General features: G+C 43.1%; 1 protein-coding gene across 2 annotated transcripts in view; it reads right to left on the bottom strand.

The window, feature by feature from the left end:
• Positions 1-25,610, bottom strand: part of LOC115175661 (thrombospondin type-1 domain-containing protein 7A) — a 186,702-nt gene that overhangs the window by 4,962 nt on the left and 156,130 nt on the right. For both annotated transcript variants that reach the window (XM_029735072.1, XM_029735073.1), the window contains 7 exons: positions 24,217-24,362; positions 19,988-20,162; positions 17,742-17,915; positions 15,746-15,841; positions 5,638-5,720; positions 1,566-1,779; positions 903-990 (listed from right to left, as the gene is read on the bottom strand). In XM_029735072.1, the coding sequence (XP_029590932.1) occupies positions 903-990; positions 1,566-1,779; positions 5,638-5,720; positions 15,746-15,841; positions 17,742-17,915; positions 19,988-20,162; positions 24,217-24,362 (976 nt within the window). The remainder of the gene's footprint in view (positions 1-902; positions 991-1,565; positions 1,780-5,637; positions 5,721-15,745; positions 15,842-17,741; positions 17,916-19,987; positions 20,163-24,216; positions 24,363-25,610) is intronic.

Here is a 25,610-nt window from a genome sequence, read left to right as displayed (position 1 = left end):
CTACACTGATTGAAGTGGAATTAACAAGTGAGGGATAATACTGTAGCTTTCACCCGGATTCACATGGTCAGTCTATGACATGGAAAGAGCAGATGTCCTTAAAACCACTTAAGGATCGAACCCTTTTTTTTAATATTCACCTAAAATGACATACCCAAATCTAACTGCCTGTAGCTCAGGACCTGAAGCAAGGATATGCATATTCTTGATACCATTTAAAAGGAAACACTGAAGTTTGTGATAATGTGAAATTGATGTGGGAGAATGTAACACATTAGATCTGGTAAAAGACAATATAAAGGCATGTCTTTTTTAAATCATCTTTGAAATGCAAGAGAAAGGTCACAATGTACTATTCCAGGTTAGGCGTAATTTTGGTGTTGGCCACTAGATGGCAGCAGTGTATGTGCAAAGTTTTAGACTGATCAATGAACAATTGCATTTCTGTTCAAAATGTTGTATCAAGTCTGCCCAAATGTGCCTAATTGGTTTATTGATACATTTTCAAGTTCATAACAGTGCACTCTCCTCAAACAATAACATGGTATTCTTTCACTGTAATAGCTACTGTAAATTGGACAGTGCAGTTAGATTAACAAGAATTTAAGCTTTCTGCCCATATCAGATATGTCTATGTCCTGGGAAATGGTCTTGTTACTTACAACCTCATGCTAATCACATTAGAGCACGTTAGCTCAACCGTCCCGTGGGATGGGTCACAGATGTCGTAGAGGTTAATGTTTTGTACACTCAGTGTACATACAGGTGATGACATACATACATACATACATACATACATACATACATACATACATACATACATACATACATACATACATACATACATACATACATACATTCAAATGACTGATATACACAAACTATCAAACAGGTTAACTTACCAGGCTAGGAAGGTCATGGAAACTATAAAGACGAGTAGAACAAAAGCTCCAGCTGCCACACCGTAGACCCATGTCTTCAGTTTACCATCTGTAGAGAAGGACACACCACACACACTCAGCACACTGACAAGTGACCAACGTCAGTGACAGCTCACATTGGACTCTAATGTGAACGGCTTCACTGCACCTCCATTCCTGTGCAGTAGAGCAGCACACCACATGTTCTCCTGATCATCTGTTGTGTGTAAATTATTACAGGTGGATTGTACTTCAATTTTTCTGTGAATATTAAGATCCACCGCATCATCATACGTGAGTAGAATTGATGGATATTCTGAGGATGAGAAATTCTCGGCCTAATCCTAAATATGTGTGCAAATGGCCGGTGTGAGACTTCTGTTCATATACCTCTTGACGTCGTTAAGGGATTTGTGCAAAAACAATGTGGCTACCGGGAATGACACCATGCAGAATGGTTTCCTTTGTGTAGCTCTACTGCAAATTCTGCTATAATTCCTGAATATATTCACATTTACTTTCTACAAAATATAGGCCGATATTCTAACAAGATTCGACAATATCACATAATAACAACTAGGGAAAGTCTGGGATGGTTCCTACTGTCCCGTAAATTGCTAGAGTAAATCTGTCTGGTTAGAGTACCTGGTCCGAAGGGCTGTAGGAACCAGGTGCGTCCAGCTCGGCCAGGCAGGCTGTTGGAGGGCTGTGTGGGGCTGACCGCCCTGATGGTCTTCACATCAGCCCTGTTGTCCCCCGCCGTGGGGATCTCTAACACCGGGATCACCGTACACTGGTCCAGCAGGCCGTCTGATGTCATCACCTCCGTGTAGCCCTCATCACAACCACACACACCCGCCTGGGAGAAGAGGGGAGGAACACACATGTATAAGGGAAATGAACTCGCACATCAAGGGGTTGCTTTGCAGGCATGTCAGAGACGGTCAATATAAAATCATTTTTGTCAGTTTCATCTCGTTTAGCAGAGCAAATAAAGCTGTTGGAGGCCACTGACCTGGTTAAGCATCGAGTTGGATTTTAAGTAAGGTTATTTCTTATCAAATATTCTCAGGTGTAATTGAATGAATCATCCCTCAGCTTGAGCTCAGCCTCATATCTTGGCAGTATTAAAATGAACCATTGCACGTTTCAAACCCCTTTGTGATGCTACTGCTGCTTTGAAAGGGGGGGGGGGGTCAGACAGAAATTCATGCTTTGAGATTTAAAGGGTGGGGTAGGTTTGGGTTGGGGTATACAGCCAGCAACCCCAAAGGTTAACCCATGTTCTTTCTCTCTTTCTATTATTCTTCTCTCTCTCCTTCTTTCTATCATCGCTCTCTCTGTTCATTCATCTGCCTAACACAGAGGTTTCTGGTGCTCTGTTTCTCTCATCCCTCTCTCTCTGTTCATTCATCTGCCTAACCCAGAGGTTTCTGGTGCTCTGTTTCTCTCATCCCTCTCTCTCTGTTCATTCATCTGCCTAACCCAGAGGTTTCTGGTGCTCTGTTTCTCTCATCCCTCTCTCTCTGTTCATTCATCTGCCTAACACAGAGGTTTCTGGTGCTCTGTTTCTCTCATCCCTCTCTCTCTGTTCATTCATCTGCCTAACCCAGAGGTTTCTGGTGCTCTGTTTATCTCATCCCTCTCTCTCTGTTCATTCATCTGCCTAACACAGAGGTTTCTGGTGCTCTGTTTCTCTCATCCCTCTCTCTCTGTTCATTCATCTGCCTAACACAGAGGTTTCTGGTGCTCTGTTTCTCTCATCCCTCTCTCTCTGTTCATTCATCTGCCTAACACAGAGGTTTCTGGTGCTCTGTTTCTCTCATCCCTCTCTCTCTGTTCATTCATCTGCCTGCTTGGCGGGGGGTTCCCCAATTCCCCAGCAATCTCCGGAGGATAATCACCCCGAGAAGAAATACCCACAATGCAATCAGTGGCTGTACGGCTGAACACACACACACACACACACACACACACACACACACACACACACACACACACACACACACACACACACACACACACACACACACACACACACACACACACACACACACACACACACACACACACACACACACACACACACACACACACACACAAACACAGGGTCGACGGATGAAAGAACAGGGCAGGAAACAGGAAGGCTGATTAGCATAACCAAAGTGGCAGACAAAGAGAGGGGCAGGATGAGGATACAGCAGCTTTATCACTGGTTTGTTATGCAGCCTGGTTCTGCAGCATGGGGCTAAACAACACACTGCCGAGTCTGTGGCTGGCACACACAGCTTACACACACACCAAGACCTGCATGTGCATGCAGACACACACAAACACACCGACACACACAAACACACCGACACACACAAACAGACACAGACACACACACACACACACGTACACGCACACGCACATCTTCACGTATACACACACATGCATGCATGCATACATAGACAGAAAAAACAGGGAATCTGACAGACAGAAAAAATGAAATGGAACAGGATATACAGCATACACAATCACAGAAACACTGTTCCTCTCCCCCAGCCCTGGGAAATCACTTAAAACAACAGCATATACTGAACAAAAATACAAACGCAACATGCAACAATTTCAAAGATTTTACTGAGCTACAGTTCAAGAAATCAGGCAATTAAAATAATTTGACCCTAATCTATGGATTTCACATGACTGGGAATACAGATATGCATCTGCTGGTCACAGATACCTTAAAGAAAAGGTAGGGGTGTGGATCAGAAAACCAGTCAGTATCTGGTGTGTCCACCATTTGTCTCACGCAGCGACACATCTTCTTCACATACAGTTGATCAGGCTGTTGATTGTGGCCTGTGGAATGTTGTCCCAGTCCTCTTCAATGGCTGTGTGAAGTTGCAGGATATTGGCAGGAACTGAGCTGTCGTATCGATCTAGAGCATCCCAAACATACTCAATGGATGACATGGCTAGTGAGTATGCAGGCCATGAATGAACTGGGACATTTTCAGCTTCTAGGAATTGTGTACAGATCCTTGAGACATGGGGCAGTGCATTATCATGCTGAAACATGAGGTGATGGCGGCAGATGAATGGCATGACAATGAGCCTCAGGATCTCATCACGGTATCTCTGTGCATTCAAATTGCCATCGATAAAATGCAATTGTGTTCATTGTCCGTAGCTTATTCCTGCCCATACCATAACCACCATGGTTACAACACCGAACTGCAGTCAGATCAAGACCCTGGTGAGGACAACAAGCACGCAGATGAGCTTCCCTGAGACGGTTTCTGACAGTTTGTGCAGAAATTTTTTGGTTGTGCAAACCCACAGTTTCATCAGCTGTCCGGGTGGCTGGTCTCAGACCATCCAGCAGGTGAAGAAACCGGATGTGGAGGTCCTGGGCCGGCTTGGATACACGTGGTCTGTGGTTGTGAGGCGGTTTGGACGAACTGCCAAATTCTCTAAAACAATGTTGGAGGAGGCTTATGGTAGAGAAATGAACATTCAATTCTCTGGCAACTGTTCTGGTGGACATTCCTGCAGTCAGCATGCCAATTGCACACTCCCTATAAACTTCTAACATCCGTTGTGTTGTGTGCCCAAACTGCACATTTTAGAGTGGCCTTTTATTGTCCCCAGCACAAGTTGCACCTGTGTAATGATCATGATGTTTAATCAGCTCCTTGATATGCCACATTTGTCAGGTGGATGGATTGTCCTGGCAAAGGAGAAATGCTCACTAACAAGAATGTAAACAAATTTGTGCACAAAATTTGAGAGAGATAAGCTTTTGTGTGTATGGACATTTTCTGGAATCTTCTTTTTCAACTTATTGGACCGACACTTTACATGTTGCATTTATATTTTTGTTCAGTATAAAAGAGCAGAGTCACAATACAAACACTACACAAACAGACACATTTGAGTCATATTCAGCTAGACATGTTGTTGTAGCTGTCTCACAGCCCACTCAGCTAGCACTGACTAGAGGCCTGAGTCCTAGTTCATGATGTTAGTAATACTGACTGGTTCTAATGTGTTCTGACATGGGTGTGTGTGTGTAGACGGTGCCGATCCCCCATACACACACACACACACACACACACTCCTAGTGTACCCATTTAACTGGTCCCCTGGTGTTTCCAGGAAATTGACTCTGTTTGTAGTGAACACAAATGCTGGAAGCTCTCAGCCCGAGGAGAGACAGACTACACTTCAAAGACCAGGCTGTATATTATGGGATATTTCTTGCTCACATAAGACTAAGAATGAAAAACATTTAATAGAAAATCATTGAAGTTACATGTTCTATGTTATTTGTACTGGTTCTGGGATTGCCTGTGAGATGCTTGATAATGTGAGAGGGAGTTTAGTTAAGAGGAAGTATAATTGAAAAAGAAAATAGTCTTCTTGATCATGCGTTGTCATTTTACGTACATTTATGTAGTAGGCTCCTGCTACGGCAGATGCAACGATCCCTGTAGCGATACAGTAAGTACAGGGGTATTCATCTGCACGTGTACTAGGAACACCATAACAACGGCATGAGCACACCATCAGAGACTAACAGCTGTTTTCCTCTTCAGTATTCTTTTTTACCTCCTCTGTTTTGTCAACTAACCCAGATGGACTGGTGCCATCCCCACAGGGTCTGTCTGACTCTCTCTCTCTCTCTTTCTCTCCCCATCTCTCTCTTTCTTTCTGTTTCCAGACTCACCTCTGTGCAGAAGGAGCGCGGTTTGTTGCAGGCTGGGTCACATGATCGGTCTGCCAAGGGCTGGGCCGTCAGAGGGCAGCCACCTGTAGGGTAGAGGTCAGAGGGCAAGTGTCAATGTGGAGGGGTTGGGGGCAGCGAGGGGATGGAAGAGAGGGTGCATTCTGTACATTTACTTGCGCTAATGCAAGCAGATAAGCACATACACACACACACCCTTACCAGTGGAGGCTGCTGAGGGGAGGAAGGCTCATAATAATGTCTGGAATGGAGTGAATGGGATAGCATCAAACACATGGAAACCATGCATTTGATGTATTTGATACCATTCCACTGATTCCGCTCCAGCCGTTTCCACAAGCCCGTCCTCCCCAATTAAGGTTCCACCAACCTCCTGTGACACACACAGCAGCGGACATGTGGCCCAGGTTGTTAGCTTGGACTGCTGTCTTTGTTGCTGCACTTCAGACTGTTGTGCTGCAGACAACTTGAATCAGAGACATTACACACCGCTTCTCTGTTTTGCACTCTCTCTCCCGCTCTCTCTCTCCCTCTCTCGCTCCCTTAGATTCTACATGCCTCTCCTCCCTCCCTCTCTTTATTTCTCTCATTACCCCCCTCGCAGTATATTTTGATATTGCAATAATTCAGTAATTAGAGCACTCTGATAGCTAGCTGTTCAGAATTTCTCCCCAAACCCCCTGACGAAAACAATCCTATTAATTCATGGTTCAGCAGATACACACCACACATTACGCACCATCCCAGAGAGCAAGCATACAGAGAGACACACTTAGATAAACAGGAAGCAGACAGAGCTCTCTGGATCTCAGATGAGTTGTGTGTACTGTAGTGAGTTGATGCTTTCACTGCACCATTCATTCTGATACAGTACCTGGGCTTTAATGCTTCAGATATCAAGGACAGCATGGCTGTGTCCTAAATGCCACCTCAATTCATACATAGTGCACTACTTTTGATGAGAGCTCTATGGAACTTGGGCAAAATAAGTGCACTACAGTATATAAGGAAAAGGGTGCCATTTGGAACGCAACTTGGGACTCATCCCTTTAAGTGATTTTGCCTTTAGGCAAAAAGACAGGGGCTTGCTGCTTTCACACTCAGCTTTTATTTGAACTAACCTGGGGTAAATCAATATATACAATAGAAGGGTAGAGAAGATAAGAGGAGGGACACTGTAGTGGCACTTGACCAACTACGCCTAGAGGAGGGATAAGGTAGTGTAGTCGAGGGAACTAGACCAACTACACCTAGAGGAGGGATATGGTAGTGTAGTGGAGGGAACTAGACCAACTACACCTAGAGGAGGGATATGGTAGTGTAGTGGAGGGAACTAGATCAACTACACCTAGAGGAGGGATATGGTAGTGTTGTGGAGGGGACTAGACCAACTACACCTAGAGGAGGGATATGGTAGTGTTGTGGAGGGAACTAGACCAACTACACCTAGAGGAGGGATATGGTAGTGTAGTGGAGGGGACTAGACCAACTAGACCTAGAGGAGGGATATGGTAGTGTAGCGGAGGGAACTAGACCAACTACACCTAGAGGAGGGATATGGTAGTGTTGTGGAGGGAACAAGACCAACTACACCTAGAGGAGGGATATGGTAGTGTAGTGGAGGGAACTAGACCAACTACACCTAGAGGAGGGATATGGTAGTGTTGTGGAGGGAACTAGACCAACTAGACCTAGAGGAGAGATATGGTAGTGTTGTGGAGGGAACTAGACCAACTACACCTAGAGGAGGGATATGGTAGTGTTGTGGAGGGGACTAGACCAACTACACCTAGAGGAGGGATATGGTAGTGTAGTGGAGGGAACTAGACCAACTACACCTAGAGGAGGGATATGGTAGTGTTGTGGAGGGAACTAGATCAACTACACCTAGAGGAGGGATATGGTAGTGTTGTGGAGGGAACTAGACCAACTACACCTAGAGGAGGGATATGGTAGTGTTGTGGAGGGAACTAGACCAACTACACCTAGAGGAGGGATATGGTAGTGTAGTGGAGGGAACTAGACCAACTAGACCTAGATGAGGTTTATGGTAGTGTAGTGGAGGGAACTAGACCAACTAGACCTAGAGGAGGGATATGGTAGTGTTGTGGAGGGAACTAGACCAACTAGACCTAGAGGAGGGATATGGTAGTGTTGTGGAGGGAACTAGACCAACTACACCTAGAGGAGGGAAATGGTAGTGTTGTGGAGGGAACTAGACCAACTACACCTAGAGGAGGGATATGGTAGTGTTGTGGAGGGAACTAGACCAACTACACCTAGAGGAGGGATATGGTAGTGTTGTGGAGGGAACTAGACCAACTACACCAAGAGGAGGGATATGGTAGTGTTGTGGAGGGGACTAGACCAACTACACCTAGAGGAGGGATATGGTAGTGTAGTGGAGGGACCTAGATCAACTACACCTAGAGGAGGGATATGGTAGTGTAGTGGAGGGGACTAGACCAACTACACCTAGAGGAGGGATATGGTAGTGGAGTGGAGGGAACTAGACCAACTACACCTAGAGGAGGGATATGGTAGTGGAGTGGAGGGAACTAGATCAACTACACCTAGAGGAGGGATATGGTAGTGTAATGGAGGGAACTACACCAACTACACCTAGAGGAGCAATATGGTAGTGTTGTGGAGGGAACTAGACCAACTACACCTCGAAGAGGGATATGGTAGTGTAGTGGAGGGAACTAGATCAACTACACCTAGAGGAGGGATATGGTAGTGTAGTGGAGGGAACTAGACCAACTACACCAAGAGGAGGGATATGGTAGTGTTGTGGAGGGATCTAGACCAACTACACCTAGAGGGGGATATGGTAGTGTTGTGGAGGGAACTAGACCAACTACACCTAGAGGAGGGATATGGTAGTGTTGTGGAGGGAACTAGACCAAATACACCTAGAGGAGGGATATGGTAGTGTAGTGGAGGGAACTAGACCAACTACACCTAGAGGAGGGATATGGTAGTGTAGTGGAGGGAACTAGATCAACTACACCTAGAGGAGGGATATGGTAGTGTTGTGGAGGGAACTAGACCAACTACACCTAGAGGAGTGATATGGTAGTGTAGTGGAGGGAACTAGACCAACTACACCTAGAGGAGGGATATGGTAGTGTTGTGGAGGGAACTAGACCAACTAGACCTAGAGGAGGGATATGGTAGTGTAGTGGAGGGAACTAGACCAACTACACCTAGAGGAGGGATATGGTAGTGTTGTGGAGGGGACTAGACCAACTACACCTAGAGGAGGGATATGGTAGTGTAGTGGAGGGAACTAGACCAACTACACCTAGAGGAGGGATATGGTAATGTTTTGGAGGGGACTAGACCAACTACACCTAGAGGAGGGATATGGTAGTGTAGTGGAGGGAACTAGATCAACTACACCTAGAGGAGGGATATGGTAGTGTTGTGGAGGGAACTAGACCAACTACACCTAGAGAAGGGATATGGTAGTGTTGTGGAGGGAACTAGATCACCTACACCTAGAGGAGGGATATGGTAGTGTAGTGGAGGGAACTAGATCAACTACACCTAGAGGAGGGATATGGTAGTGTTGTGGAGGGAACTAGACCAACTACACCTAGAGGAGTGATATGGTAGTGTAGTGGAGGGAACTAGACCAACTACACCTAGAGGAGGGATATGGTAGTGTTGTGGAGGGAACTAGACCAACTAGACCTAGAGGAGGGATATGGTAGTGTAGTGGAGGGAACTAGACCAACTACACCTAGAGGAGGGATATGGTAGTGTTGTGGAGGGGACTAGACCAACTACACCTAGAGGAGGGATATGGTAGTGTAGTGGAGGGAACTAGACCAACTACACCTAGAGGAGGGATATGGTAATGTTTTGGAGGGGACTAGACCAACTACACCTAGAGGAGGGATATGGTAGTGTAGTGGAGGGAAGTAGATCAACTACACCTAGAGGAGGGATATGGTAGTGTTGTGGAGGGAACTAGACCAACTACACCTAGAGAAGGGATATGGTAGTGTTGTGGAGGGAACTAGATCACCTACACCTAGAGGAGGGATATGGTAGTGTAGTGGAGGGAACTAGATCAACTACACCTAGAGGAGGGATATGGTAGTGTTGTGGAGGGAACTAGACCAACTACACCTAGAGAAGGGATATGGTAGTGTTGTGGAGGGAACTAGATCACCTACACCTAGAGGAGGGATATGGTAGTGTAGTGGAGGGAACTAGATCAACTACACCTAGAGGAGGGATATGGTAGTGTAGTGGAGGGAACTAGACCAACTACACCTAGAGGAGGGATATGGTAGTGTAGTGGAGGTGAACTAGATCAACTACACCTAGAGGAGGGATATGGTAGTGTTGTGGAGGGAACTAGACCAACTACACCTAGAGGGGGATATGGTAGTGTAGTGGAGGGAACTAGACCAACTACACCTAGAGGAGGGATATGGTAGTGTTGTGGAGGGAACTAGACCAACTACACCTAGAGGAGGGATATGGTAGTGTTGTGGAGGGAATTAGACCAACTACACCTAGAGGAGGGATATGGTAGTGTTGTGGAGGGAACTAGACCAACTACACCTAGAGGAGGGATATGGTAGTGTTGTGGAGGGGACTAGACCAACTACACCTAGAGGAGGGATATGGTAGTGTTGTGGAGGGGACTAGACCAACTACACCTAGAGGAGGGATATGGTAGTGTAGTGGAGGGAACTAGACCAACTATACCTAGAGGAGGGATATGGTAGTGTTGTGGAGGGAACTAGATCAACTACACCTAGAGGAGGGATATGGTAGTGTTGTGGAGGGGACTAGACCAACTACACCTAGATGAGGGATATGGTAGTGTAGTGGAGGGAACTAGACCAACTACACCTAGAGGAGGGATATGGTAGTGTTGTGGAGGGAACTAGACCAACTAGACCTAGAGGAGGGATATGGTAGTGTTGTGGAGGGGACTAGACCAACTACACCTAGAGGAGGGATATGGTAGTGTTGTGGAGGGAACTAGACCAACTAGACCTAGAGGAGGGATATGGTAGTGTAGTGGAGGGAACTAGATCAACTACACCTAGAGGAGGGATATGGTAGTGTAGTGGAGGGAACTAGACCAACTAGACCAAGGTTATACAGAGGAGGGATATGGTAGTGTAGTGGAGGGAACTAGACCAACTAGACCAAGGTTATACAGAGGAGGGATATGGTAGTGTAGTGGAGGGAACTAGAACAGATTCACAGCTCAGTCAGTACTACAACCCTTCCTTGCTGATAAGTGTGGTTTCTATGACAATGTTGTAGGTGGCAGTCAGGACTAGGTTTGTCATTAGGAGTTTAAACAGCACCACTATAACCAGGCTGAAAGTAACAGGGTTACCGTAGCAGCCAGGGAGGGGTAAAGTCTGGAGCGTAATCATAATAAATGTAACTTTTATCAGTGATTGGAGGATGGAAAAGGTTCCAGTGCTTCCTTCGATTTAACAGCACCCTTTACCAGGTATTCTACAATATGTACCGGAGCTGTAGAGAATGAGAGGTGCCACTTCACAAGAAATATATATGTAGCAACACTTAGAGAGTAATCCTGGACGGAATGCTTCAAGTTATTCAGAAAAATGATACTGTCGGCAGAAAACTGCTAATCTATCAGAAGATGTTTAGAATATTCATGATAGTGATGCACATGGACACACACACACACACACACACACACACACACACACACACACACACACACACACACACACACACACACACACACACACACACACATAGCGTATGCAAATCATATGCGGAAGCCACATGGCATGAAAAGAAGCGTTTACATCAAGGAAATACAGGGTATATGCCAAAAAAACGATTTGATATAATATGCATGAAATATGCATACCATCTGGAGCGTATGGCTGTGGAATGCCTTGGCATTGGATCTACAGCATCATTAATATACGATGAGTGTGAATTCAGGCTATATCATGAATCATGCACACCTACCTAACAAATGTAAGGTGTATTTAGCTGTCTAGATAAATGCATGTTAAAAATAAAGTTAGATTCGATTTGTAATGTCATACTGTATGAACACACACCAAACATCAAAAGTTAACCATAGTTTACAGAAATGTTTCAACCACTTTTTTACATTTTATTCTTATTTTAGTTGTATCCAGAACAACATACAGTGCATTCATATTAAGATACACTACATGACCAAAAGTATGTGGACACCTGCTTGTCGAACGTCTTATTCTAAAATCATGGGCATTAATATAGAGTTTGTCTTCTCTTTGCTGCTATAACAGCCTCCACTCTTCTGAAGGCTTTCCACTAGATGTTGGAACAGTGTTGCGGGGACATGCTACCATTCAGCCACAAGAGCATTAGTGAGGTTGGGCACAGATGTTGAGAGATTAGGCCTGGCTCGCTGTTGGCATTCCAATTCATCCCAAAGGTGGGATTGAGGTCAGGCCAGTCAAGTTCTTCCACACCGATCTCGACAAACCATTTCTGTATGGACCTCGCTTTCTGCATGTGTCATGCTGGAACAGGAAAGGGCCTTCCCCAAGCTGTTGCCACAAAGTTGGACGCACAGAATTGTCTAGATTGTCATTATATGCTGTAGCGTTAAGATTTCTCTTCACTGGTAATAAGGAGCCTAGCCCGAACAAATAAAAACAGCCCCAGACCATTATTCTTCGTCCACCACACTTTACAGTTGGCATTATGCATTCGGGCTGGTAGCGTTCTCCTGGCATCCACCAAACCCAGATTCGTCTGTCAGACTGCCAGTTGGTGAAACGTGATTCACCACCCCAGAGAACACGTTTCCACTGCTTCAGAGTCCAATGGCGATAAGCTTTACACCACTCCAGCCGACTCTTGGCATTGCGCATGGTGGTCTTAGGCTTGTGTGCGGCTGCTCAGCCATAGAAACCCACTTCCAGAGGCAGACGATTTTTATCCACTACGCGCTTCAGCACTCAGCGGTCCCATTCTGTGAGCTTGTGTGGCCTACCACTTCGCGGCTGAGCCGTTGTTGCTCCTGGACGTTTCCACTTCACAATAACAGCACTTACTGTTGACAGGGGCAGCTCTAGCAGGACAGAAATTTTGACGAACAGACTTGTTGGAAGGTGGCATCCTATGACAATGCCACGTTGAAAGTCACTGAGCTCTTCAGTAAGGCCATTCTACTGCCAATGTCCATGGAGATTGCATGGCTGTGTGCTCAATTTTATACACCTGTCAGGTTTGTCATTGACAAATTCACTAATTTGATGGGGTGTCCACATACTTTTATATATATAGTGTAGCTAGTTGAGACAACCACATAATTATCACAGTCGTAGTAAGTACATTTTTCCACAATAAACAAGTTGTCACCAAAGTCAGTGCTATTAGTCACTGGTTATTCATTCCTCAGATGATTCATCACTGGTTATTCATTCCTCAGATGATTCATCACTGGTTATTCATTCCTCAGAGAATTCATGGCTGGTTATTCATTCCTCAGATGATTCATCGCTGGTTATTCATTCCTCAGATTATTCATCACTGGTTATTCATTCCTCAGATGATTCATCACTGGTTATTCATTCCTCAGAGAATTCATGGCTGGTTATTCATTCCTCAAAGGATTCATCGCTGGTTATTCATTCCTCAGAGGATTCATTGCTGGTTATTCATTCCTCAGAGAATTCATGGCTGGTTATTCATTCCTCAGAGAATTTATGGCTGGTTATTCATTCCTCAGAGAATTTATGGCTGGTTATTCATTCCTCAGAGAATTCATGGCTGGTTATTCATTCCTCAAAGGATTCATCACTGGTTATTCATTTCTCAGATGATTCATCACTGGTTATTCATTCCTCAGATGATTCATCGCTGGTTATTCATTCCTCAGATGATTCATCACTGGTTATTCATTCCTCAGATGATTCATCACTGGTTATTCATTCCTCAGATGATTCATCGCTGGTTATTCATTCCTCAGATGATTCATCGCTGGTTATTCATTCCTCAGATGATTCATCGCTGGTTATTCATTCCTCAGATGATTCATCGCTGGTTATTCATTCCTCAGATGATTCATCGCTGGTTATTCATTCCTCAGATGATTCATCACTGGTTATTCATTCCTCAGATGATTCATCGCTGGTTATTCATTCCTCAGATGATTCATCACTGGTTATTCATTCCTCAGATGATTCATCACTGGTTATTCATTCCTCAGATGATTCATCACTGGTTATTCATTCCTCAGATGATTCATCACTGGTTATTCATTCCTCAGAGAATTCATCACTGGTTATTCATTCCTCAGATGATTCATCACTGGTTATTCATTCCTCAAAGGATTCATCGCTGGTTATTCATTCCTCAGAGAATTCATGGCTGGTTATTCATTCCTCAGATGATTCATCACTGGTTATTCATTCCTCAGAGAATTCATGGCTGGTTATTCATTCCTCAGAGAATTCATGGCTGGTTATTCATTCCTCAGATGATTCATCACTGGTTATTCATTCCTCAGAGAATTCATGGCTGGTTATTCATTCCTCAGAGAATTCATGGCTGGTTATTCATTCCTCAGAGAATTCATGGCTGGTTATTCATTCCTCAGATGATTCATCACTGGTTATTCATTCCTCAGAGAATTCATGGCTGGTTATTCATTCCTCAGATGATTCATCACTGGTTATTAATTCCTCAGATGATTCATCACTGGTTATTCATTCCTCAGAGAATTCATGGCTGGTTATTCATTCCTCAGATGATTCATCACTAGTTATTCATTCCTCAAAGGATTCATCGCTGGTTATTCATTCCTCAGAGAATTCATGGCTGGTTATTCATTCCTCAGATGATTCATCACTGGATATTCATTCCTCAGAGAATTCATGGCTGGTTATTCATTCCTCAGAGAATTCATGGCTGGTTATTCATTCCTCAGAGAATTCATGGCTGGTTATTCATTCCTCAGATTATTCATCGCTGGTTATTCATTCCTCAGAGGATTCATTGCTGAATAAGACACACACACTGTAACTCTTCACCTAGAACCTCTGAGCTCTGAGCACCACCGAGGCAGAGATAGCAGTCACAGACCTAAAGCTGACGTGTGACGGCCAGCAGATTTTAAATGTGTCATTGTCGAGGATTAAATCCTCCTCACCTACACACACACACTAACACATGCACACGCACACTCGATGGCACACCCGCATACACACAGGAAAGCATACCCACACACACGTGGCCTCGGCTCCACAGTGACAAGCAGTCAGGAAGTGCTCGGAAAGAATTCTCTCTCTTCTTCGAACGAACAAACGCCACTCGCTCCGACGGGCAGAAACAGTGTTTTAAATGACCGAATCCACCTCGTATCCACCTCATTATCATCAGCCACAGAGGCACCTGACCTGGAGAGAGCTGGGCGGCTGACTGCAGCAGAACTGCATTGTACTATTCATTGGAGCTATTGAGCTTATTCACATCGCACACATTCAGGCAGTTAAAGTTATTATAATGTAGCTACTAAATCGAGAGTCAGCGACTGAAATATTTTGCTACAGTAGGATACCACTCAATATTCGTCCTTAGAGAAGGGTTTAGTGACTTCTAATTCACTGGCATATGAAGTAGGCAAATATATAAAGGGATTTGTTTAATTAAAATAAGGAGTGTTGGTGGTTGCATTCTGACAGAAGGTGGGGTATAAGCAGCACACACACACTCACGTTTGTTTTACTCTCCTTGTGGGGACCAAAGAATTGATTCCCATTCAAAATCCTATTGTCTTTAACCCCTAACCCAAAACCTAGTACTAACCCTAACCCCTAACTCTAACCTTAACTCCAAAACCCTAACCCTATCCCCAAACCTAAAATAAACTTTTTCCTTATGGGGACCAGCAAAATGTTTTCACTGGTCCAAATATGTATTATTTTACTATCCACACACACACACACACACACACACACACACACACACACACACACACACACACACACACACACACACACACACACACACACACACACACACACACACACACACACACACACACACACACACACACACACACATATACCTGTGACATTTAATCCATCAGATCTCTGACACCAGACCAGTCGAGAGGAGCTCCTCCACGCTCCTGTCATCCACTTGTACTCATAACACTGGCCCTCTGTAGTGGGAGGAGAGATATGGATCAGTACAGACTACTCATAACACTGGCCCTCTGTAGTGGGAGGAGAGATATGGATCAGTACAGACTACTCATAACACTGGCCCTCTGTAGTGGGAGGAGAGATATGGGTCAGTACAGACTACTCATAACACTGGCCCTCTGTAGTGGGAGGAGAGATATGGATCAGTACAGACTACTCATAACACTGGCCCCTCTGTAGTGGGAGGAGAGATATGGGTCAGTACAGACTACTCATAACACTGGCCCTCTGTAGTGGGAGGAGAGATATGGATCAGTACAGACTACTCATAACACTGGCCCTCTGTAGTGGGAGGAGAGATATGGATCAGTACAGACTACTCATAACACTGGCCCTCTGTAGTGGGAGGAGAGATATGGGTCAGTACAGACTACTCATAACACTGGCCCTCTGTAGTGGGAGGAGAGATATGGATCAGTACAGACTACTCATAACACTGGCCCTCTGTAGTGGGAGGAGAGATATGGATCAGTACAGACTACTCATAACACTGGCCCTCTGTAGTGGGAGGAGAGATATGGATCAGTACAGACTACTCATAACACTGGCCCTCTGTAGTGGGAGGAGAGATATGGATCAGTACAAACTACTCATAACACTGGCCCTCTGTAGTGGGAGGAGAGATATGGATCAGTACAGACTACTCATAACACTGGCCCTCTGTAGTGGGAGGAGAGATATGGGTCAGTACAGACTACTCATAACACTGGCCCTCTGTAGTGGGAGGAGAGATATGGGTCAGTACAGACTACTCATAACACTGGCCCTCTGTAGTGGGAGGAGAGATATGGGTCAGTACAGACTACTCATAACACTGGCCCTCTGTAGTGGGAGGAGAGATATGGGTCAGTACAGACTACTCATAACACTGGCCCTCTGTAGTGGGAGGAGAGATATGGATCAGTACAGACTACTCATAACACTGGCCCTCTGTAGTGGGAGGAGAGATATGGATCAGTACAGACTACTCATAACACTGGCCCTCTGTAGTGGGAGGAGAGATATGGGTCAGTACAGACTACTCATAACACTGGCCCTCTGTAGTGGGAGGAGAGATATGGATCAGTACAGGCTACTCATAACACTGGCCCTCTGTAGTGGGAGGAGAGATATGGGTCAGTACAGACTACTCATAACACTGGCCCTCTGTAGTGGGAGGAGAGATATGGATCAGTACAGACTACTCATAACACTGGCCCTCTGTAGTGGGAGGAGAGATATGGATCAGTACAGACTACTCATAACACTGGCCCTCTGTAGTGGGAGGAGAGATATGGATCAGTACAGACTACTCATAACACTGGCCCTCTGTAGTGGGAGGAGAGATATGGATCAGTACAGACTACTCATAACACTGGCCCTCTGTAGTGGGAGGAGAGATATGGGTCAGTACAGACTACTCATAACACTGGCCCTCTGTAGTGGGAGGAGAGATATGGATCAGTACAGACTACTCATAACACTGGCCCTCTGTAGTGGGAGGAGAGATATGGATCAGTACAGACTACTCATAACACTGGCCCTCTGTAGTGGGAGGAGAGATATGGATCAGTACAGACTACTCATAACACTGGCCCTCTGTAGTGGGAGGAGAGATATGGATCAGTACAGACTACTCATAACACTGGCCCTCTGTAGTGGGAGGAGAGATATGGGTCAGTACAGACTACTCATAACACTGGCCCTCTGTAGTGGGAGGAGAGATATGGATCAGTAAAGACTACAAATAGCTCATATAATATCATAAAGGAACAAATGCAAGTGTGAATTTTTGAATGTGTGTATGTATGCGTGTGTGTGTGTGTGTGTGTGTGTGTGTGTGTGTGTGTGTGTGTGTGTGTGTGCGCGTAGACTGACCAGTGCAGGGCCGGGCCTCCCACTCCTGTTCTGGACACTGCAGTAGGTTCTCTGGCTCCTGGGCCAGCACGGCTCTGGATCTGACCTGCACTGAACCGAACCCCAGGTCATCTCCACTGACACAGCTCAGCTGACACGGGCTCCACACTGTCCAGTCAGTCAGGTAGCAGTCACCTGAACAGAACCACACAGTACACAATTTACAACACATTTAGCTGTACACAGTTGAGAACTTACAGAACTATATGAGACGTTACTGTTACCCATGTAACCTGACAATGGCTCCGGAGTTTATCCTGGTCATATCACAAAATCCCTGACCCCGGCACTACATCATTATAATGGGAAACTTGGATATTACTTTTATTTGGTTTAGATGTCATCCTATGTCCACACTGATTGACACTAGGCAGAATTCTTAGACTTCTTCAGATAATTTTTTTATTTTTAGGTTTAAACCCTATCCCTAGTAAAGTTAAGAATATCAACTTTTAAAAATTAAACCTCTCCTCAAATATTTCCCCAACAGAGCCAGATCAAATTTTTTATTATCCTCTATTCTAACATGGATCAGGGTGTTCTCAGAAAACAGGCCATTTCCCATTAAAACAGGTCAGTCATTTATTCATGCCATTGTAGTGGCAGGGAGGAAGTGAGTACACGACTAAATATTAATTAATTATAAAGCCTTCAATTCCAAAGAGACCTAATCCCCCTTATGATTATCAGAGTACGTGCACATTCCTCTGTCTGCCCTCTGTGTGTCAGGCGTCAGGCATGGTGGGGTCATGGACTGGGCTATGATCAGGCACGGGAGGCAGGGCAGTGATGCGCAGAGGAGGGGAAGAGAGGTGCTGTCTGGTGGGGTTTCATGTGGCAAGAGAGTGGACACTTGAATTAAGCACCTGCCCCCTCTGTCCTGGGTGCCTGAGCTAAACCACGGGATATTAGAGCTATGGACTACGACTACACACGTGTCCACAATTTCATATTTGTTTTATTTCACCTTTATTTAACCAGGTAGGCAAGTTGAGAACAAGTTCTCATTTACAATTGCGACCTGGCCAAGATAAAGCAAGCAGTTTGACACATACAACAACACAGAGTTACACATGGAGTAAAACAAACATACAGTCAATAATACAGTAGAAACATAAGTCTGTATACAATGTGAGCAAATGAGGTGAGATAAGGGAGGTAAAGGCAGAAAAGGCCATGGTGGCAAAGTAAATACAATATAGCAAGTAAAACACTGGAGTGGTAGATTTGTAGTGGAAGAAAGTGCAAAGTAGAAATACACACATGCACACACACGCACACACAGCCCAAACACACCACACACAATTTTCTGCTGCGTGAGCTTGTCACAACTCTCTACTTCTGCTACACAGGACCTGTCAAAACGGGATTTTGGATCTGTCATTCACAGGCACTGGCAAAATGGGATGTTGGATCTGTCATTCACAGGCACTGGCAAAATGGGATGTTGGATCTGTCATTCACAGGCACTGGCAAAATGGGATGTTGGATCTGTCATTCACAGACACTGGCAAAAAAGGAAATACGTACTGTAAAAATAACGTTCACACTAGTCCATTTCAGATGCACTTTTTTCCCTAACAACTCTCTGAAATGTATGACATTGAAAGGTTTTTACTCAGAAGAGAAAGTATTATTGCCACTTTCATGTCATTGGAGATAACGAAATCATGTAATCACATAAACAGATCTTAGAAACCTCACTGGATTCCCTACAATGTCAGTCAACATCACTATGAACAGAGAAGGACGCACCGGAGCAGGCATTGGAGTCCTCTCTAGCACCAGCCTCTGATTATCTAACCATCCAGTCATTAGTGCTTACTGTCAGTGTCAGCAGGATACTGCTCCTAAGAGATGTTATGAGAGAGCTGGAATAGCATACAACACAGCTAGGACCACATAAATGTGATTTAATGCCAGTAGTGAACTCAGCTCAGCCTAAAAGGCACAGCAAAATGTCTCTGCGTAGTTATAGAACATCGAATGACAAGGGGCTTCCTCGACCAGATAGAGCTACACATTGTAACTGTACTGCTTTGTTGAACTAGCTACATAGTAGATTAGATGGATGCTCCGAGGTGAATCTTTACTGATCATAGGGTCAGGCGTTTTTCCTGGTCCTTATCGCCCTCTTATCTAGGGACCGGGTCCATTGTCCAGGACTCTGGATCCCCAGTCATTGCAGGCCAAGGTAAGCTAATTACCTGGACAGGGCGAGGTGCAGGGTTCTTCCAGGGTGATCTGTTTGTCGCCGTCTACCGAGGGCTCAAGGTTTCCACACAGCTCATCATCCACCAGACTGCCCTCACCCTGGCCAGACCCATCCGACACAAAGCAGGACATGTTACGGAACCGCAGCCCCTCTCCGCACCTCGCACCCTGCACGATAAACATAGAGAGAAAACACAGGTTAAAATACACCTCCATAGACATTTCATTGTGTGTCACAGATTGCCATTGTGCGTATTGACTCGGTTTGTCCCACAATACTGTGTTAGCCCTCTGAGCTAAAGGCATTAGCTTGGGAAGTTAACAAAAGTCTTCAGGTCTCAGGCAAGGTTACCCACAACGTGAGCTAGGTTCACTGAACCACCTCCCTTACATTCACACAGAGCTGGTCTGCTGTGTAGACAACATCCAACTCTCTCAAGGCTATGACATGGATCTTTTTTATTTTTACCTTTATTTAACTAGGCAAGTCAGTTATTAACAACAAATTCTTATTTACAATGACGGCCTACCCCGGCCAAACCCAGACAACGCTGGGCCAATTGTGCGCCGCCCTATGGGACTCCCAATCACAGCCGGATGTGATGCAGCCTGGATCTGAACCAGGTACTGTAGTGATGCCTCTTGCACTGAGATGGAGTGTCTTAGACCACCGCGCCACTCGGGAGCCCCCATCTTTGGTTTGTCAGAAATAACAGCTATTCTAGGATTGTGCTGTAGGCTGCTGATGAACTACTGTCAGGAACTCCAGCAGGAGGTGAAAACAGCTCAGACCAAAGGAGAGTCAACATTCCATTACTCTGCAATAGAATACAGTGCCTGTCTGTCAAAAATATAGATGCTGAGAGAGAGAGAGAGAGAGACAGAGAGAGAGAGAGAGAGAGAGAGAGAGAGAGAGAGAGAGAGAGAACCATGGCCTTGTCAAAGACTTCCTGTTTTTAATCAAGCCTCCTATTGGGCTGAATGTGTCTGACGGATGACAAGAAGAGAGTACTGGGTATGGGGTAAACACATTATTTTATATTGGGTATGTGGTAAACACATTATTTTATATTGGGTATGGGGTAAACATATTATTTTATATTGGGTATGGGGTAAACATATTATTTTATATTGGGTATGGGGTAAACATATTATTTTATATTGGGTATGTGGTAAACATATTATTTTATATTGGGTATGGGGTAAACACATTATTTTATATTGGGTATGGGGTAAACATATTATTTTATATTGGGTATGGGGTAAACACATTATTTATATTGGGTATGGGGTAAACACATTATTTTATATTGGGTATGGGGTAAACATATTATTTTATATTGGGTATGGGGTAAACATATTATTTTATATTGGGTATGGGGTAAACACATTATTTTATATTGGGTATGGGGTAAACACATTATTTTATATTGGGTATGGGGTAAACATATTATTTTATATTGGGTATGGGGTAAACACATTATTTTATATTGGGTATGGGGTAAACATATTATTTTATATTGGGTATGGGGTAAACATATTATTTTATATTGGGTATGTGGTAAACATATTATTTTATATTGGGTATGGGGTAAACACATTATTTTATATTGGGTATGTGGTAAACATATTATTTTATATTGGGTATGGGGTGAACATATTATTTTATATTGGGTATGGGGTAAACATATTATTTTATATTGGGTATGGGGTAAACATATTATTTTATATTGGGTATGGGGTGAACATATTATTTTATATTGGGTATGTGGTAAACATATTATTTTATATTGGGTATGGGGTGAACATATTATTTTATATTGGGTATGGGGTAAACATATTATTTTATATTGGGTATGGGGTAAACATATTATTTTATATTGGGTATGGGGTAAACATATTATTTTATATTGGGTATGGGGTAAACATATTATTTTATATTGGGTATGGGGTAAACATATTATTTTATATTGGGTATGGGGTGAACATATTATTTTATATTGGGTATAGGGTGAACATATTATTTTATATTGGGTATGTGGTAAACAAATTATTTTATATTGGGTATGGGGTAAACATATTATTTATATTGGGTATGGGGTGAACATATTATTTTATATTGGGTATGGGGTAAACATATTATTTTATATTGGGTATGGGGTAAACATATTATTTTTTTGGGGTATGTGGTAAACATATTATTTTATATTGGGTATGGGGTAAACACATTATTTTATATTGGGTATGGGGTAAACATATTATTTTATATTGGGTATGGGGTAAACATATTATTTTATATTGGGTATGGGGTAAACACATTATTTTATATTGGGTATGGGGTAAACATATTATTTTATATTGGGTATGGGGTAAACATATTATTTTATATTGGGTATGGGGTAAACATATTATTTTATATTGGGTATGGGGTAAACATATTATTTTATATTGGGTATGAGGTAAACATATTATTTTATATTGGGTATGGGGTAAACATATTATTTTATATTGGGTATGGGGTAACATATTATTTTATATTGGGTATGGGGTAAACATATTATTTTATATTGGGTATGGGGTAAACATATTATTTTATATTGGGTATGGGGTAAACATATTATTTTATATTGGGTATGAGGTAAACATATTATTTATATTGGGTATGGGGTGAACATATTATTTTATATTGGGTATGGGGTAAACATATTATTTTATATTGGGTATGGGGTAAACATATTATTTTATATTGGGTATGGGGTGAACATATTATTTTATATTGGGTATAGGGTTGAACAATATTATTTTATATTGGTATGTGGTAAACAAATTATTTATATTGGGTATGGGGTAACATATTATTTATATTGGGTATTGGGTAAACATATTATTTTATATTGGTATGGGGTAAACATATTATTTTTTGGGGGGTATGTGGTAACATATTATTTTATATTGGGTATGGGGTAAACACATTATTTTATATTGGGTATGGGGTAAACATATTATTTATAGTGGGTATGGGGTAAACATATTATTTTATATTGGGTATGGGGTAAACATATTATTTTATATTGGGTATGGGGTAAACATTATTTTATATTGGGTATGGGGTAAACATATTATTTTATATTGGGTATGGGGTAAACATATTATTTTATATTGGGTATGGGGTAAACATATTATTTTATATTGGGTATGGGGTAAACATATTATTTTATATTGGGTATGGGGTAAACATTATTTTATATTGGGTATGGGGTAAACATATTATTTTATATTGGGTATGGGGTAAACATATTATTTATATTGGGTATGAGGTAAACATATTATTTTATATTGGGTATGGGGTAAACATGTTATTTTATATTGGGTATGGGGTAAACATATTATTTTATATTGGGTATGGGGTAAACATATTATTTTATATTGGGTATGGGGTAAACATTATTTTATATTGGGTATGGGGTAAACATATTATTTTATATTGGGTATGTGGTAAACATATTATTTTATATTGGGTATGGGGTAAACATATTATTTTATATTGGGTATGGGGTAAACATATTATTTTATATTGGGTATGGGGTAAACATATTATTTTATATTGGGTATGGGGTAAACATATTATTTTATATTGGGTATGTGGTAAACATATTATTTTATATTGGTTATGGGGTAAACATATTATTTTATATTGGGTATGGGGTAAACATATTATTTTATATTGGGTATGTGGTAAACATATTATTTTATATTGGGTATGGGGTAAACATATTATTTTATATTGGGTATGGGGTAAACATATTATTTTATATTGGGTATGGGGTGAACATATTATTTTTCGTTATTGCTGAAGAAAAATAATGGATGACAGAAAGGGGAATCTGTGGATGACGATGAAATAACATGGAGGTAAATGACAGGCATAGAGAAACAGAAGAGTATTCATGGGATGTAAGACACCTGATGGATAATACCACATATACACTAAAAGATAGAGAAACATGTTCATTTGGGAATTGCTTTTACCAATATATCATTACAGTACAGGATAGACAGGAGTATGTGATGGAGGTTGTGGTTTTGAATGGTGTCACCTCTGACCACAAAACACACACAGACAGAGAGACAGAGAGACAGAGAGACAGAGAGACAGAGAGACAGAGAGACAGAGAGACAGACAGACAGAGAGACAGAGAGACAGAGAGAGAAAACACCTCACCTCAGACTTGCATTCAGACCAGGAACTGTATCTCCAGTGGTAGCAGGGTCTGACGGGGCAAGGCTTCCACTGTTCCCTCTGAGGGGGGCAGGGTCGCCCGTCACCCTGGGGCAGCTGGAGCACCGTTCTCCTGCGCCACAGCTTCCCTGAGGAGGAGAGAGGAAAGTGTTAATGATGGATTTTTCCCCACAAAGTGTGCATTTATAAACTGCCTCCAGTTTGTCAAAGTGCACTTTGGGTTTGTTCGTAAATTGAGAGCGTTGTCAGATTGTTTTGCTCTCGGAGCGTTCGGAGCGCACACTGGATGCTCCGGCAGCGGCAGGCAAGCACCCAGGCTAACTGGCTAATGTTGGCTAGCTTGCTAGCTACTTCTAGAAACAAATGAGAGGACACCTCACTCTGACCATTTTACTCACCCTAGCAGAGCAGGTTAGGCTGATTTCATGCTGTCTAGAGCATTAGTGCTGCTGAAAACAATTTAATTACAACATTTTGCCAACGTTTAATGACACCGTTCATATTCAACCGGTGTTGCGCATTCGTAAATTCATCAGTTATTCTGCACTCTGATTGAATTTACAGGTGTGCTGTTAGTCATTTGAGTTATTTCATACTTCTGTCTGTCAAGTGGATGAACGAGTGTCCAAGGCCCTGTCCAAATCGAATTAGGTCTTTGGTTTTTTTGGGATAGTCAACAAAATGATGTATAGAGGCTGAAACAGAAATACAATCCACGGCATTTAAGCATGTGTTCTTATTGTGCTGAAATATATATATTTTCTCAACATATAAAAACAAATCCCAGAAATGTGGTCGCCAACCAGTCATGACTGAATACAGCCTTGTAACATCATTAAAGATTGGGAGTCTTTTAAGTTCTTTAAGTAGAGAATAGGGTCTTGTGGTAACAAAATCATAGACAGCCCCAGAAATACTCTATCATGTATAGGACATATCCAGTTCCATCCCAATGATCTGAGGCTCTTCTTAGGGGCTTCACTGTAAAAGATCACTATCATATTACACCATTATCTCATGTAACTTAATAACTCTCTCTCTCTCTCTCCCCCCCTCTCTCTCTCCCCCTATCTATCTCTCTCCCCCTCTCTCTCTCTCTCCCCCCTCTCCCTCCCCCTCTCTCTTTCTCTCCCTCTCCCTCTCCCTCCAAGTTCTGCAAGTCCCTCTTCAAATGATTTAATCTTGTGGTGCATTTAAGAAAGTTTTTCCCACGCCCGTAGTCATTCTGAATATTCATACTCTACTGTTGTTTAAAAATGGAATTGAAGAGACTGTGTAATGTCAGGGGAAGGGGTAAGGGGGGACAGGAAGGATTGCTCCTTCTACCAAAAATGCACCCTGCATGTTAAGTGAGGGGCCCGGGGGATAGACATGAT

This window comes from Salmo trutta, chromosome 36 (assembly GCF_901001165.1).
Source record: "Salmo trutta chromosome 36, fSalTru1.1, whole genome shotgun sequence".
Classification (NCBI taxonomy): domain Eukaryota; kingdom Metazoa; phylum Chordata; class Actinopteri; order Salmoniformes; family Salmonidae; genus Salmo; species Salmo trutta.
The sequence above is the reverse complement of the archived record's forward strand: the minus strand, read 5'-3'. Positions and strand labels throughout refer to the sequence as shown.